The 16,394-nt window shown below is 41.1% G+C and overlaps 1 protein-coding gene across 7 annotated transcripts in view; it reads left to right on the top strand.

The window, feature by feature from the left end:
* ECT2L (epithelial cell transforming 2 like) overlaps positions 1 to 16,394 on the top strand; it is an 81,593-nt gene that overhangs the window by 19,824 nt on the left and 45,375 nt on the right. For all 7 annotated transcript variants that reach the window (XM_042939948.1, XM_042939944.1, XM_042939950.1 and 4 more), the window contains one exon: positions 14,248 to 14,410. In XM_042939948.1, the coding sequence (XP_042795882.1) occupies positions 14,248 to 14,410 (163 nt within the window). The remainder of the gene's footprint in view (positions 1 to 14,247; positions 14,411 to 16,394) is intronic.

Raw genomic sequence — 16,394 nt, forward strand, 5'->3', positions numbered from 1 at the left:
GACATGAACAGCGAAGGATTCACTCTCATCATTTGTGTCCATCACAGCCGACCAGAAATGGGGTGGTCCAGAAAAATGTACAGTGAAGAGAGAATACCCCCCACACTCACCTCCCTGCACCCACCCCCTCTTTCCAAGCGGCCCGTGGGAGGGCTCAGGCCAGGATGTCTATCCCATCTGTGAACTGTGAGGAAATCTGGTGTGTGCATTTCCCAGAGACGATGCATCTAGGTTAAATTTGAATTCAGAACAGCCCCATCACTCTGAGTTCCTGAGCACCCATTTGAAAGGAGACTGTTTCTGTGTGGAGGTAGCAGAGAGCATATTCAAAGGCCCACTGGGTTTCTAAATATCCAAGGTGAGTCTGGAAATCTGGTTCCTCCTGAGTCTTCTCTCTCCTCAGCCCCAGGTTTTGGACATGTCCCGTCCTTTCACATAGATCCCACCGTCATGGATAACCATCATTTGTCACTGGGGCAGTTTTTAGAAGTGGATGAAGCTAAGAAGGAAAACCCTTGAGTTTTATTGGGTGGGGATGGGCACAGAGGGAGAGTGGATGGTGGGAAGGTCATTGGCTTACGCTAGGCAAAGCCTGTGCGCTTGAAATTCTCACTTCCCATTTTGTAAGTGGTACCACTCTTCTATGGTGGTGCCACACTTTAAAAGGTTTAACTTGGGGCGCCTGGGTGGCTCAGTCGGTTAAGCGGCCGACTTCGGCTCAGGTCACGATCTCGCGGTCCGTGAGTTCGAGCCCCGCGTCGGGCTCTGTGCTGACAGCTCAGAGCCTGGAGCCTGTTTCGGATTCTGTGTCTCCCTCTCTCTCTGCCCCTCCCCCACTCATGCTCTGTCTCTCTCTGTCTCAAAAATAAACGTTAAAAAAAAATTTTTTTTTAATTAAAAAAAAAAATTAAAAGGTTTAACTTGTCTTTACAGCACTTAGCACCACCTGACATTATGTTATATACAGTACTTGTTTACTTACCGTGTGTCTCCTCCACTAGACTGTAGCTCTGTGAGGGCAAGAACTTTTTCTGGTGACTCTCTGTGTCCCTAACATTGAGAACAATACTAGGTACACAGCAGCCACTGGGTAAATGCTTGCTGAATGAAGAGATCCTAAACACTCCTAATTCCAAGAATAGCCAAAAAATGATCAGAACAACTTTTTCATTTGCTAGCTCCCTGGGAGGAAGGAACTTTTCAAGATATTCCAAGTTCTCAAGTATGGGCGATTACGAATACTTTGCTTCGCTCAAGACTTTTCACTATTTAATTAACTCAAGACTCCTATAAAACAATTCCAGAAGGAATTATGCACAGTAATAATACCCAAGGGTGGCATGTCACACAACTCCGGGGGTGCTGTTTCACACTGTCATCTGTGTTAATGGCACCTCCTGAAGTTGTTCATTGCACAATTTCCCAAATGCCGCAGCCCTGATAATTAACGCTACCAGCCATTTATAAGGCACAGGATATTAGCTTCCACAGCTACCAAGAATCCTATTACTTCTGTGTAGGGGGAGTGAAATTCCCAGATAAATCGTAGAAAAATGGAGAAAGGTTTTAAGAGAACATCTGTCTCTGTTCTGTATTGAAGAATCTGTTTAGGAAATGTCCAGGAGGGTTACGGCAGAGTAAGCATAGAGGTGGCTGCAGACGAGCCCTAAGTAGGCTAGCAGGTCTTAGGAACAGAAGAAGAAAACCCCAAGTGCACAGGAAGCATTCAGTGGATGTTTGTCATCTTTCCTCCTGTTCTCCCGGTGTATTCTTTTGATGTCATGGTTAGAATGCTTTCAGGTGCAAATAACAGAAATGGAACTCAAACCAGCTTCAGAAGAAACGGGAACGCATTGACTTAAGATTGGTCTAGCTTCAGGCCGGGAGAGATCCTTGGATTCAAACAATGTCACCCAGGCCGTGGGGCCTGCCTGCCTGCCCCCCTACGCCCCCCACCCTCACTGCCTTCTCTTAGCTCTGCTTCTCTTTGTCTGTTGCATAAAACTGAAACAGTAAGTGCAAGACCCTTGTGCAGGAAATTATAAACTTGAGTTAAAGGACAGTTAAAAACAAAAACTGAAAAGAAGATGTGCCATGTTTAAAGATGCCCATTGTCTTGAAATTAGTCTTAAAGTTCAGGTCAGTCCTAGTGCAAATTCCCAAATAGGATATTCTTATGGACCTCGAGAAACTGATTCTAAAGCGAATCCAGACAATAAAATGGATAGCGACAGGGGCGCCTGGGTGGTTCAGTCAGTTAAGTGTCTGACTGTTGATTTCAGCTCAGGTCACGATGTCAGGGTTCATGGTACTGAGCCCCGTGTCAGGCTCTGCAGAGACAGTGGGGAACCTGCCTGAGATTTCCTGTCTCTCTCTCTCTCTCTCTCTCTACTCCTCCCCAGCTCACATGCGCATGCTCTCTCTCAAAATAAAGAAATAAAACTTAAAGAAAATGGATACCAACAGTTAAGAAAAGTATAAATATAAAGGAAAAAAGGAGTAAGAGTTATATTACCAGATATTAAAACCACATTTGCCCCTTTAAGAAATACCTGTAGTCAGATCTCAAGTATAGAGGGGAGCAAGGACAGAGACAAGTAAGAACTCTGAACTAAAGGGGCAACCCGTAAAGGTTGGGTGGATCAGACGCCTGGGCAGCTACATAGATGTTTTCTTTCTTTGGTGCCTGTTTAGCGGGCCAGACACTGTTGATTACCATTGCCTGTTTCTTCTCCATATTCCTGACAGAGGCCCTTCTCCCCAGGCATTATGTGCTTCAGAGGCGGCTTGTCACCCTGCCCCGCCAAGGGTGAGTCAGGCTTGGACAGGTTCACGATGATTCCACCCCCTTGGTGGCGTCTGGATTATGAAAGGGCATGTAGACACTAATTCTGCCTAAGGACACATGGCGAGTGGCTGCTAGAGAGCTTCTGGGAGAGTTTTCTTAGCTCTCAAAGGGACTTAAATAGGGGCTTGAGGAAGGGACCTGCCCTTTCCATCTGTGGTTCCTGTTGTGTGAGGATAATCGCTCACTTTGTTAGTCATTTGGAAATCACCTCAGGGAATGAGCCTAAGGACCAAAGCAAACTACTGAGGAGGCAAAGTGAAAATATGGAAGATTCTGGCCTTTGATGACCTCATTGAGTCCTTGAATTCACTAACCCTGGAGCTGCCCTGATTTTCCTTATTGCGTAAGTGAAAGGAAGATAAATAGGTTTAATATGGCCCATAATGATCCACTTACCCAGTCGTCCCTTCTCTGGTCATATCAACCCTCCAGAATTTAGCTGTGAACCAGCTACCTTTAGAAAAATAAAATGCATCGAAAGCTCAACTGACGCTCTTTACACATGGGAGAGAGACAATTAGATTCCCATTCAGGTCTCAGAACTTCATGAGCTCAGGGCCTCCAAAAGGAGTTCCACCTCCTCCTAAGACCGCCCTACACACACCCAGTGCTTTGTACTCGGCTTGACATGAGCCCCGGGATCTGCTGCTACTGGGAAGTCAAATTCCCGGATGCTGAGAAGGGCTGGGCCCATAGGAGCACTTGAGTTTGTAAAAACAGACTCTGAATCCCACCCGTGGAGATTTTGGCTCAACACGCGGGGATGGGGCCGAGGAAGCAGTATTGACTCCATTCCCAGAGTGCTGTGGCGCACAGCCAAGGGTGACCTGATGGCCCCAAGAGTCCACTCTTCCTCAGAGGCAGGAACGCAGGATGCACGAGTACCCCGTTCCTTCTATTCCCAACAAAACAGAATGATCTGTTCGGGTTCTCTAGATGCCTTTTTCATCTTTCCCTGGCACTGCTGCTTCGTGGGTTTCGAATGTTTCGTTGTGAGTAACCCCCAAACTTGACACGAGTAATAAAGGAAATATTTCCCTCTCCTATAATTGAAAAAATCGGAGTAGGTTTGGCTGCAGTTGAAGCTCAATTCAGAGGTTCAGTAATAAAACCAGTGACTTGATTCTTTCTGCTCTTCAGCTCTGCCTTTGGCAGTCCTGGCTTCATTATGAGGTTTCCTCCGTTGTGAATGGAAATAAAAAATAATTTCTTTGTTTGAGCTTCACTCTGCTTGGACTAGCATAGGTCCGTGCCTACTTTTGCCAGTTGCTGTGGCCAGGAGATTGACCCAAATAAATGGAATTAGCCCTTATTCATATGCATTTTGGAGCCAGGGATAGAATCGGCTTCTACAGAACCACATGGATCACCCTATAGAAACTGAAGTTATTTTGGAAGAAGGGGAAGTAAATGATGGGTGTCGGAAGAATGCTGTCTCTTCATCCAGCATTCAACAAATATTTACTGAATGCCTACCATGTGCCAAACACAACTCTGGGTGCCCGGGATTCAACACTAAACAGAGTGTAAAACGTTCCTGCCCTCTGAAGTTCATATTTTAGTAGAATAAAATATGTCCTATTTCAGGACAAGGGGATGTCCCTGCCTCTCACCGGATATCTGAGAGCACAATGTAGCACCGGCACAAATATTTTGGAGTGTTTTCCGTGTGTCAGAAGTTAGAGCAATGTGGCAGACTGAATAGTGGCCTCCAAGTATGTCCATACCCTCACCCTGGAACTCGTGGATGTTACGTGATGGGGCAAAGGCAGTTTGCAGATGTGATGAAGGATGTTGAGATGGGGAGGTTATCTTGCGTGATCAGGGCTCAACGTAATCACAATCGTCCTTAAAAGGGAGGCAAGAGGCCCGACAGACAATGTCATGCCAGAAGCAGTGGGAGAGATGGAGACGTCTGACAATGCCGTGCTTCAAGAAGCGGCCACGAGCCAAGGAAGGCCGGCCGCTTCTAGAACGCGAAAGGGACAAGGGGACAGATTCTCCCCTCCGAGCCTCCAGAGGGGGTCAGCCCTGGCAGCACCTTGACTGGAGCCCAGTGAAACTGATTTCAGACTTCTGACCTCCGGAACTCTGAGAACATACATTTGCACCGCTCTAGGCCAGTTAAGTCAGCAGTAATTGTTACAATGAACAGGAAGTTAATACAAGCAGTGATTTTCTATTTTTATTATTTTTTTCATTCCTTATTCTAACTTACACATGTTTTCTCAGCCCCTGCCAAGTCAGAAGCACCGTACCAAGTGCTGGGGGCATAGTAGCAAACAACACAAACACCATGCCTTCTTCCTTGCGGCTTGAGGTGCAGTGGAAGAGAAAGACTTTAAATAGTGAATGAGCCCCCAAATGGATGGAGTTTGAGGGTCAGCAGGAACGGAAACACAAAAACCATGCTTAGATTACATTATAGTGCACATCAAGTGTAAAGGATACAGGTTTCAGCAGAGGACAGGAGATGACATTGAGGGGGGAGTGCTCTGTGAGCGGCAGGAGCCTCCTCCGACAGGCAAGGATGTGGGCAGCAGGAATGGTCAGCCTGTTGGGGACGTGGGGGGATTCTGTCAGCACCCCAGAAATATCACCCTAAAATTTCACTGCCATTACCTTACATGGTCACCAATATTGTTGCGAAAAATGGCTTCCCACCAGCCACATAACTTAGACCTGCCATGCTGGTTCCAGGTACACTTTCTTGCTCCTTCCCCAGCACCATATTGCTTCACTGGCCACAAGTTATACCGTATGTATCATACATGGAAGGTCGTACTGCACTTTGATAACAATGAGAAGTCTGTGTACATGCATTCTCCTTTATTTCCCAAGCAGGCTTGACCAGCCCCGCCGGATATCAGATAAATAGCTCCGACCGTGCTCAGTAGCAAAGGAAAAGTAAGGAGACCTCAGCGGGTCCAGGGGATCAGGACAGCCTTCCCCTGAGGATCTGACATTTAGGCTGGAGTCTGAAGGATACGTAGGAGGCTAGACAAGCAAAGACTAGGAGAATGAGTGCTCCACTTGGTAGGGACCACCTGGAAGCCTGGGGCCTTCTTTATCTCTTCAGTAGTAATTCCAGGCTTTTGTAGAAGCACTGGAAAATGTGAGTAGGCAAAAAGAGGAAAATCACCCAGAATCCCCCCACCCAGAGATAACCTAATTTTTTATGCTTATGTGCCTCCATGTAGCTATGAATCAGCATAGACAAACTATTTTAAAATCTTTAAAAAATTTTTTTTAAGTTTATTTCTGAGAGACAGAGCGAGCGGGGGAGGGGCACAGCCACAGGGAGGAAGAGAGAATCCCAACCCGTACCGACAGTACAGAGCCCAATGTGGGGCTCGAACTCACAAACTGCGAGACAGGACCTGAGCCAAAATCAAGAGTCAGACACTTAACCGACTGAGCCACCCAGGTGCCCCAATTTTAAAATCTAAAAAGATTTTAAACTCTTCAGTCACCCTTCCTCATCGCTTTCCCCACACCCAGCTTTGTTCTCTCATTCACCGAAGACTTCGGCATACGTTCTCCACTCCCTTTATTCCCCAAACCTAATCCTTATTCTGTGTGACCCTGGCATCTGTTGTGGAAGCCCACCTAACCCAGACCCTGGCCGTGCCATAAAGTGGTGGTAAAGCCACCAGTCGAGACTCCAGGGTACTGCCCGGGGAGCAAGAAAGCAGGGACCTCTGCCAACGTGACTTCCCCTCTCCAGGCCACCACTGCAAGCTGTCCTCTCAGTGGTTTTCATCGCAGTTTGGGCAGCTTCTTTCTCCTTCTTATCAGAAATTTAAGAGCTGAGAATTAGATTCAAGTTCCGTATTACTAAGCCTTGTTATTTTTGCAAAGTACACATTGTACATTCAGTAGCACACGGCAAAGTAGTGTCATGAATTATTTAAATGAAGATATCCTTGTCACAATAAAGGAGCAAAGCACATTTTGTTCATTGTCTCTTTACATGTTGTTATTTCTCTTCACGGATTTCTTACTTTGCAACATTAACTAAAATGCAATGAGCCACGATGTCATTACCACAAACTACCCTAGTTCTGCTGCTTGGGTACTGATTTTTTTTTTTTCTTCTTTTTATGTGGCTGAAGCATTTTCCTTTTTTCTTGCTTAAGATTCATTATACTTGAATGTGTCCTTGTAGCAGTGTTTGCTAAGAACAAATGTAAAACATGTATAAGTGAGGTCCACTTTAAAAAGTAACTCAGATTGTTGGGGTGCCTTGCTGGCTCAGTCAGTGAAGTATATGATTCTTGATGTCGGGGTTGTGAGTTCGGGCCCTGTGTTGGTTATAGAGATTGCTTAAAAATAAAATCTTTTGGGGGCACCTGGGTGGCTCAGGTTATGACCTCAAGTTTCATGAGTTTGATTTGAGCAACGCATCAGGCTCTCTGCTGTTAGCATGAAGCCTGCTTCAGATCCTCTGTTCCCATTCTCCTGCCCACCTCCCCTCCCCCGCTCTCTCTCACTCAAAAATAAAATAAAACATTAAAAAAAAAGAAGAAAAAAGAAAGAAAATATTTTGGGATACCTGGATGGCTCAGCTGGTTAAGCATCTGACTCTTGATTTTGGCCCAGGTCATGATCTCATAGTTCATGAGATCAAGCCTCATGTCAGGCTCTGCGTGATCAGCTTGAGATTCTCTCTCACGCCTCCTCTCTCTGTGCCCCTCCCACTTGCTCTCTCAAAAATAAATAAACTTAAAAAAATAAAACGATAAATAAATAAACAGTAACTCAGATTCAGTTCTTCCCCTTTGCTTGGCTGGGATGGAACAGTAGATGGTGTGCGGTGGGAAGGGGGTGGGAACAAAAACTCAAGATACTGAGGCCCGTCTTTGAAAAGGAGGCTGAAAACATTTCTGTTTTGCACCTTATTTTATTGATCTGCTTTATAATTCTAAGTGAGAGCATACTGTCCTCCGAGAACCAGTGAAAGGATTGTGAAGCCTGTCTGGGACAGTGAGGACTCAGATCGGCGATCCCCGGGGATTAGCTGTTCCTGATGTCCTCACTGCCTCATTGGGCTTGAATGTTAATCTCTCAACAATGAGAGAAGCCCTCATGACACTTTTGTCTGTGGATACGATATGTTGCCAGTACATGCACAATTCCATCCTTTGCTCTCCTGCTTACACACACACACATACACACACACACACACACGCGTGCGCGTGCACGCACGCATGCACTCCCCAGAGTGGCATGCCAATATGTTCATTTTATCCATCTCTCTATCCCTCTATCTATTTACTTCTTTATTTTTAATTATTATTTTAAAGTTTATTTATCCATTTAGAGAGAGAGAGAGCACAAGCGGGTGAAAGGCAGACAGAAAGGAAGGGAGAGAAAATCCCAAGCAGTCTCCACACTATTAGCGTGGAGCTGATGTGGGGCTTGAACTCATGAGCCGTAAGATCATGACCTGAGCCGAAACCAAGAGTCGGACACTTAGCCGACTGACCCATCCAGGCGCCCCACCATTAGGTTCATTTTGAACCACTGTCTTGTCTTAGGTTGTGACAAAGCTGCATGGACAAGGATCGAGAATGAGCACTGGCCTCAGATAAAGCCAGAGGAGTAGAAACACACAACATAATAGGCAATCATTAAACCTTGCAAATGATGTAGGCAGCCTCTTCTTTAAAAACAGAAATCAAAAAACCTTTTTATTTTGCAATAATTTTTAACTTACAGAAAAATTGCAAAAACTTGTGCGAATAATTCCTTTATACTTTTCACCTGGATTCCTCAATAGTTAACATTTTACCATTTCACCTTATTATGCTGAATCATTTGAGAATATGTTGCAAACATGATGCCCCACTAAAGCTAAGCATCTCAGTATGTGTTTTCAAAACAAACAAACAAACAAACAAACAAACAGGACATTCTGCCGAAAAATCAAAGTACATCCTCCAATATCAAGAAATCAGCACTGATACAGTACTATGGTCTAATCTACAGATTCCATTTGAATACTCCTGATTGTTCCAACAATGTCCTTTCCTTCTCAGTCCAGAATCCAATCCAGGGTCCTGTTGTATTTGGTTTTCACGTCTCTATATCCACCTTTGATGGGGAGCAGTTCCTCTGTTCTTTCTTGTCTTTTATTACTTAACACTTTCAAGAGTACAGACCTACTTGGGCACCTGGGTGACTCAGTTGGTTAAGCATCCAACTTCGGCTCAGGTCGTGATCTCATGGTTCGTTGGTTTGAGCCCCACATGGGGCTCTGTGCTGACAGCTCAGAGCCTGGAGCCTGCTTCAGATTCAGTGTCTCCCTCTCTCTCTGCCCCTTCCCTGCTCGCACTCTGTCTCTCTCTCCTTCAAAAATAAAATAAAACATAAAAAAAAAAAGTACAGACCTACTTTGTTGAATGACCTTCAATCTGTGATTGGCTGATACTTCTTTTTTTTTTTTTTAATTTTTTTTTTTTTAACGTTTATTTATTAATTTTTTTTGGAGACAGAGAGAGACACAGCATGAACGGGGGAGGGGCAGAGAGAGAGGGAGACACAGAATCGGAAACAGGCTCCAGGCTCTGAGCTGTCAGCCCAGAGCCCGATGCGGGGCTCGAACTCGCGGACCGCGAGATCGTGACCTGAGCCGAAGTTGGACGCTTAACCGACTGAGCCACCCAGGCGCCCCTGGCTGAAACTTCTTTAAGATCACATTCAGGTTATGTGTTCTTGGCAGGAATAACACAGAAGTGGCGCTGTGTTCTCAGCGGATCACATGGGGCATACTATGTCGATTTGCCCCATTGCTCATGCTGTTGACTTATCATCACTTGGTTAAGATGATTAATTATTAGGTCTTTGGTACTTATTAATTAATAAGTAACTAAAAAGACTTTGAGTGATTAATTTTAAATTAACTTAAAAGTATTTGAATCTATGCAAGTACCCTGTTCCTCACCATACTTTCACTGACTGGTTTTAGAATCCATTGATGATTCTTATCTGATGTAATTATTACTGTGATAGCTGCCAAGTGCTCATTTTCTAACTTCTTAATTCCTTCTACATGTATTATTTATTGGTGTTCAGTTGCAAGATACAAGTTTCCCTTCTCCCAAGATTATAGATGAGGCTCCAGTTAGGCAAGCAGTTTGGGTAAATTAGTGATAAAGACAGTCTCTGGGTCTCATGGGTCTTCAGCAACTTGTTTATGAAGATAACTAAGTTCTTTTTTCGTCCCTAATTGGAGATAGTGTTTTCATTTCACATTGGAACTTTCTGGGGCTTGACCCACCCTGTGGGAATTTAGCCTATGCATTCAGAGAAGGTCATAGAAAGTCAGAGAAGACACATTGCAGAATGAGATCCGTTCAGAGACAGGATTTGTCTTCCAGTGAGTTAATCTGTGTCCAATAGGACCTGGTAACAGGGTAGCAGTAGCCATTTAGCAGTGAAAAATAGTTCCATGGTCCCGATGGCTTGAGATAAAAGAGTTCTGGTGAGTTCTATTGCCAAATTTTCCAATCAGCTATGAGATTGGTCACAAACATCTGTAATTTCACTGAGATTGGAGGAGATTAGGGGTTCCAGGGAAGACTTTCATTTGCTAATCCTTGGATTGCTTCCAAACTTTCTTGTTCTAGTGATTCTTATTCACATATGATGACCTATTTGGTGGCTTGGGATTATAACAGATGTTTATGGCCAATATCCAGAGAGGGCAATTAGGAATTAAGTATCTCTTTTTTTTTTTTTTTACAATTGGTGGCTACAGGGCCAGCAATGCATCTTTCATGAACCATAAAACATCTCTTTGGTCTAAGGCCTACATAGCCTCCAGAGTTTTTATTCATTCAAGATCCATTTGTGCTTAGGTGGCACACAGAGTAATGTAAGAAGTGTTCTTGATGTATGCTATATTTTTATAAACTTTTTAAAAATAGATATCACATTAAGAAATTATTGTTGAGGGGCACCTAGGTGACTCAGTGAGTTAAGCATCCAGCCTCGGCTCAGGTCACAATCTCGTGTTTCATGGGTTCGAGCCCCGCATTGGGTTCTGTGCTGACAGCTCAGAGCCTGGAGCCTGCTTTGGATTCTATGTCTCACTCCTTCTCTGCTCCTCTCTTGCTTGTGGTCTGTATCTCTCTCTCTCTAAAATAAATGTTTAAAAAAAAAAAGAAATTCTTATTGAATTTGTTTAGGCATGACGATGGTATTATAGTATGTTTTTTAAAAATGCTCCTATTATTTAGTAAGGCACACAGAAATATCAAAGAAGAAATCACAAGAGAAATGAGAATATTTCAAATGGAATGATGGTGACAATATAACACATCTATGTGGGTGAGATGAGTGCAGTGACCCGATGTTTTAGGCTGGCTTTAAAATAAAATGGGAGTGAGGAGGAAGAAACAGGAGGAGGAGGGAGAGAGGAGGAGGAGGAGGAAGGAAAGATGATGATATAGCAGAAACCAGACTGGCTACAAGATGATAATTATTAAAACTGATTAATGCAGGTCATAATAGTACTACAGACATTAGGGTGAAATAAGATATTTTCATATAAAAAGAGAGTGATAAAATTTGTTGTCAGAAGACCTCCAGTGAAGAAAGGCTGAAACAAATTCTTCAGGCTAAGGAAATTGATAACAGATGGAAACTTGGATTTACAAGCAGGAAATGGTAATGTGTGGGAAAATGTAAAATTTTAAAGTTATTTTACAGACATATGACTGTTTAAAGCAAAACAAATGTATTATGGGGCTTATAACATAAGTAGATATGGTATCATGACCAAAGCTTAAGGATGTCAAGAACTATACCATTGCACTGTTCTTTAATTTTATGAGTATTCACTCTAAATAGACTATGAAATGTCAACGATGCGTACTGTACTTGCTAACAACAACTCAATTGCATAATGCAAGAGATATCCTAAAAAGCCAATAAAGGAATTGAAATGGAATACAAAAAATTTTATTATCTCAAAACAAGACAGGAGAGGAGGAATAGATTTTCATAAAACAAATGGGAAAAGCAAAAAACAAATAAAATTAAGACCTGGATTCAACCATATCAATAATTATATTAAATATAAGCGGACTAAACCTTCAAATAAAAGGCAGTGGTAGTTAAATGAGCTTTAAAAAGAAAAAAACAAAACAAGATCTAACTGTATACTGACCATGAAGGATACACTGAAAATATAAAGATTCTGACTGGTTAAAGTAAAAGGATAGGATACAAATACTAAGCATATAAAAGTAGGATGGCAATATTAATATCAGACAAAATGGACTTCAAGATGAGGAATGTTACTAGAAAGACAGAGAGGGACATTATATAAGGAGAAAAGGATCCCTTCATCATGAAGTCATAAAATTATAAATATGTATGTACCAAATAATAGAGTTTTAAATTACATAAAACAAAACTGAGTGAATTATAATAGAACAACTAAACAAAAAAATCAGTGAGAATATAGAACTGAGCAATCTTCTAAACCAACTTGACCTAATATTTATAGGAAATTAAAGCCAACAACTTCCCAATAGATGCGTTTTTTTATGAACAAAATAGCTTTCACCAAGATACATAATTTCCTGGTCCAAAAAATAAGACGCAATACATTTCAGAATTGTTAAAATCTAATTAGGTATAAGTTTTAACAACAATGCAATAAAATTTGAGATTAAAAAATATAAAATATCTAGAAAACCCAAAAATATTTATCTAGAAAATCCAAAAATATTTGGAAGTTAACTCACTTATAAAAAACATGTGGTCAAAAAAGAAAACACAAGGGAAATTAGAATATTTCAAATTGAGTGACAATGAAAATACAACACATCTAAATGGCTGGGATGCAGATGAAGTACAGCTTAGAGGAAAATATATCATTTAAATTCTTACCTCAGAAAAGAAAAAAAAGGATTCAAATTAACTATCTAAATTTCCACCTTAAGAAACTAGAAACAAACTCAAATTACACCCAAAGTAAGTAGAAGTAAAGAAATGATGAAGAGCTGACATCAATAAAATAGAAAATGAAGAGAGAAAATTTATGAAAACAAAAGGTGTTTAAAAAAAAAAAAAAGTAATTGAATTGATAAACTCCTGGCAAGAATAACCAAGAAAAAAGAAGAGAAAATTGCCAATATCAGGAATAAAAAAGGGAATGTTGCTATAGATCCTATAAACATTAAAAAGATAAAAGAGAATCAGAGGCTCCCGGGTGGCTCAGTTAAGCATCTGACTCCTGGTTTTGGCTTGGGTCACGATCTCACAATTTCCTTCACTGACTGCACAGAGCCTGCTTGGGATTCTCTGTCTCCCTCTCTCTGCCCCTCCCCCACTTGTGGTGTCTCTGTCCCTCTCAAAACAATGAAATTGACTTAAAAAAAAAGATAAAAGAAAATCATCAACCACTTTATACTAATTAGTTCAACAATTTAAATGGTTGTTTTGCAGATTCCTTGTTTTTAAAAGTGGTTTTGTAGATTCCACATACATGAATTGAGACAGTTTTACTGCTTCCTTTCCAATATGTATACTAGTTACTTTTTTTCCTGCCTTGTTGAAATGGCTAGGATCTCCAGTGCCTGTTAAATTGAAGGAATGAGAGTGAACATTCTTGGTTTGTTCTTATGTTAGGGGGAAGGCATTAATATTTCACCACTAAGTGTGATGTAGCTACAGGGTTTTATTCTAATAACACCGGGAAGTCATTGTAGGGTTTTACTTGCATGAGTGGCATTATCTAATTTACATTAAAAAAAAAACAAAAACACTTGAGGGGGCGCCTGGCTGGCTCAGTCTCTAGAACATGTGACTCTTGATCTTAGGTTTGTGAGTTTGAGCCCCACGTTGGGCATAGAGGTTACTTAATGAAAAAAAAATTAGAAAAAAAAAACAAAACCCTCCACTGCCATGTAGAGAATGGGCTCTCGGAAGAGGAGTGGAATGGGGGAGACTATCAGAAGGGGTTATTGCGGTTGTGCTGGAGGGAGAAGGAGGAGCTTTGCAGTGGTGATAGTAGTCGAGGTGGAGAGAAAGTGGTTGGATATGAGGGTACATATTTGTAGAGCTGACAAGACTTGCTGATTTATTGAATCTGGAGTAAAGGAAAAGGCAGAAAATCCAGATTTATAACTTAAATAACCATGTTTATTTCAGACCTTTTTCCTGTAGATTTTAGATATTTTCATTATTCACCTTTAGAATGGATCAGTGAAAGTAGATACAGTATTTTTAAAAATCTAGCTGTGTGTTACCTAGGATTCAAGTTTTGTTTTGTTTTTTTATAGTTAGAACATTATAGAAAGAACAATGACCAATATGTGTCCTAGATTTTTGGTCGGTTTTAGATACTAGCGTCCTGAACTAAATTTCTGTGTCTTTCTTTGTAGGATTGTCCAAGAGTGGTTTTCAGAAAGGATGCAAATGGCCAAAGTGGATTTCTCTACGGTGTTACCGCGCTTCATTTCTCTATATATCTTTTCCTTTCTGAATCCAAAAGATTTGTGTGCAGCCGCACAAGTCAGCTGGGCCTGGAAGTTTTTAACTGAACAGGTTGACTGTTTGTCACTTCCTACCGATAGGGCACAAATAACAGCTGTGTTCTGTAAGGAGACAACTGGGGTAGCTTCCTTCCCTGAAGACAGTAATGGAGAGTATTTGAACCATAATTAACTTACCCTTCAGAGCAAACATGGGGAGAAGTTAAATATGATAATTTATTTTGGAAGTGAGCGGATATACACTATTCTAATAATTCGTGTAATTTTAAGAATCTTCAAATGCTCAATTTAATTATTTAGAAAACATTTTATCGTGGCTAAAGAAGTCCACTTCTTTCCTGAGAAATTATACTTAAGCTTTGGTTATTATATGGTATGATTTTATCCATCATCATTCACCTTGAAAATTGCTGTACAACCACAACCTCATCTGATCCCTCTTTGGCTCACATCTGTTAAAGAATGTAAATCTGCATTTCCAACATCCTCTGCCATTAACTCTGCCTCTGGCTTATTTGTCTCATTTTCTTCTTAAAGATTTAATGAAATGTAATGGCAGACATACTTGAATGCAAGTCAATAACTTACTTCTTTAACGTGTACAAACTTCCCAGAGTGGGCTAGTGTTGAGCTTCTGATCTCAGAAAATACCTAGCTTTCCATGGAGAGGCCACATGCAAAACCAACTGTGAGTCCTGGGTTTACAGCATTTAAGAACCCAGGCGAGGTGTTGGCATATGTATTGTTTTCTGACTTTTTACTTTTCTATGTCCTTGTATTTAAGGAATATGTCTCGGAAACAGAATGTGGTTGTGGGGAGTTGTTTTTTAACATTTGACAGTCCCTGGCTTTTAGCTGGGGTCATTCTTCTGTTTACATTTGTGTACATACTGATATATGTAAGCTTATGTCCACCGTTTCACTATTTACTTTTTGTTTGTTCCTTGTGTTTTATATCTTGTTTCTCTTTTTTCTTTTGGAGTACTTCCATATTTTTTAGATTGTTCATTTTAAATTCTTTAGCTGTTTTCTCCTGGCTGTATTAGAGATTACAGCACTCGTTCTAGGGTGGGTTTTTTTGTTTTTATTATTATTATTTTTTTTTTTTACCACTTCTGAGATAAAGCCAGAAGCTTCGGACCCTGCATCTGCTCCCCTCCTCCCAGTTTCTATGTCACTGTCAAATATTTTAATTTTCTACACACATACGCACACACATTTTTTTTGGAAGAAGCGGGAAGTTTTATTGTTGCTCCCTTATTGTTGCTCCTTATTTCCTTAGCTGCTTTTAGGATTTTTTCCTCTATCTTGTCTTCTGTCTTATGCAATTTTTTTAGGATGTACCCAGAAATGTGCGTGTGTATGTGTGTTTCTCCTATTTTGTGATTTACAGTGATTTTTTTTTTTTTTTTTTTTTTTTTTGCATCTGAGAGTTAGTGTCTTTTCTCAGTTTCAAAAAGCTGTCGGAGACTATCCCTTCATATTCTGCCCCATTTTCTCTCCTTTTCCTCTGCGGTTCCAGTACTTATGTGTTAGACTGACTCACCCGCCCTGCAAGCTTCATGTTCTCTATGTGTCTTTTCCACCTTTTTTGGCTTTCAGTGTTTTCAGCCTGCATCTTTCTTCTGGCTTTTTAGTTTACTAATTCTCTCTTTTGCTGGATTCGAATTTGCTTTTAAACTGGTCCATTGAGTTTTAAATTTCTGCTATTATGTTTTTCAGTTCTAGAAGGCTGATTTGATTATTTTACCAAAATTTCTCACCTAGCTATTTAATTTCCCAGACATATTAATTATAGGGTTGTTTATTTTTTAAGTTCGTGCCTAACAATTACAACGCATGGCTCTCCTGAGGGTCTTACTCTACTTAATAACAGATCATGAAAGACAAAAGGAGAAACAAACAATTCTTGTCCTTTGGTGTGCCTGGTATTTTTGATGGAGTATCAGATATTGGTTATAAGATATTTTTGCAGTCAATAATTTGAGTCTCTGGATGAGGTTATCCTCTTCCAGACAGAATTTGCTTTTGTTTCT

The sequence above is a fragment of the Panthera leo genome, chromosome B2, assembly GCF_018350215.1.
Source record: "Panthera leo isolate Ple1 chromosome B2, P.leo_Ple1_pat1.1, whole genome shotgun sequence".
In the NCBI taxonomy this organism is placed as follows: domain Eukaryota; kingdom Metazoa; phylum Chordata; class Mammalia; order Carnivora; family Felidae; genus Panthera; species Panthera leo.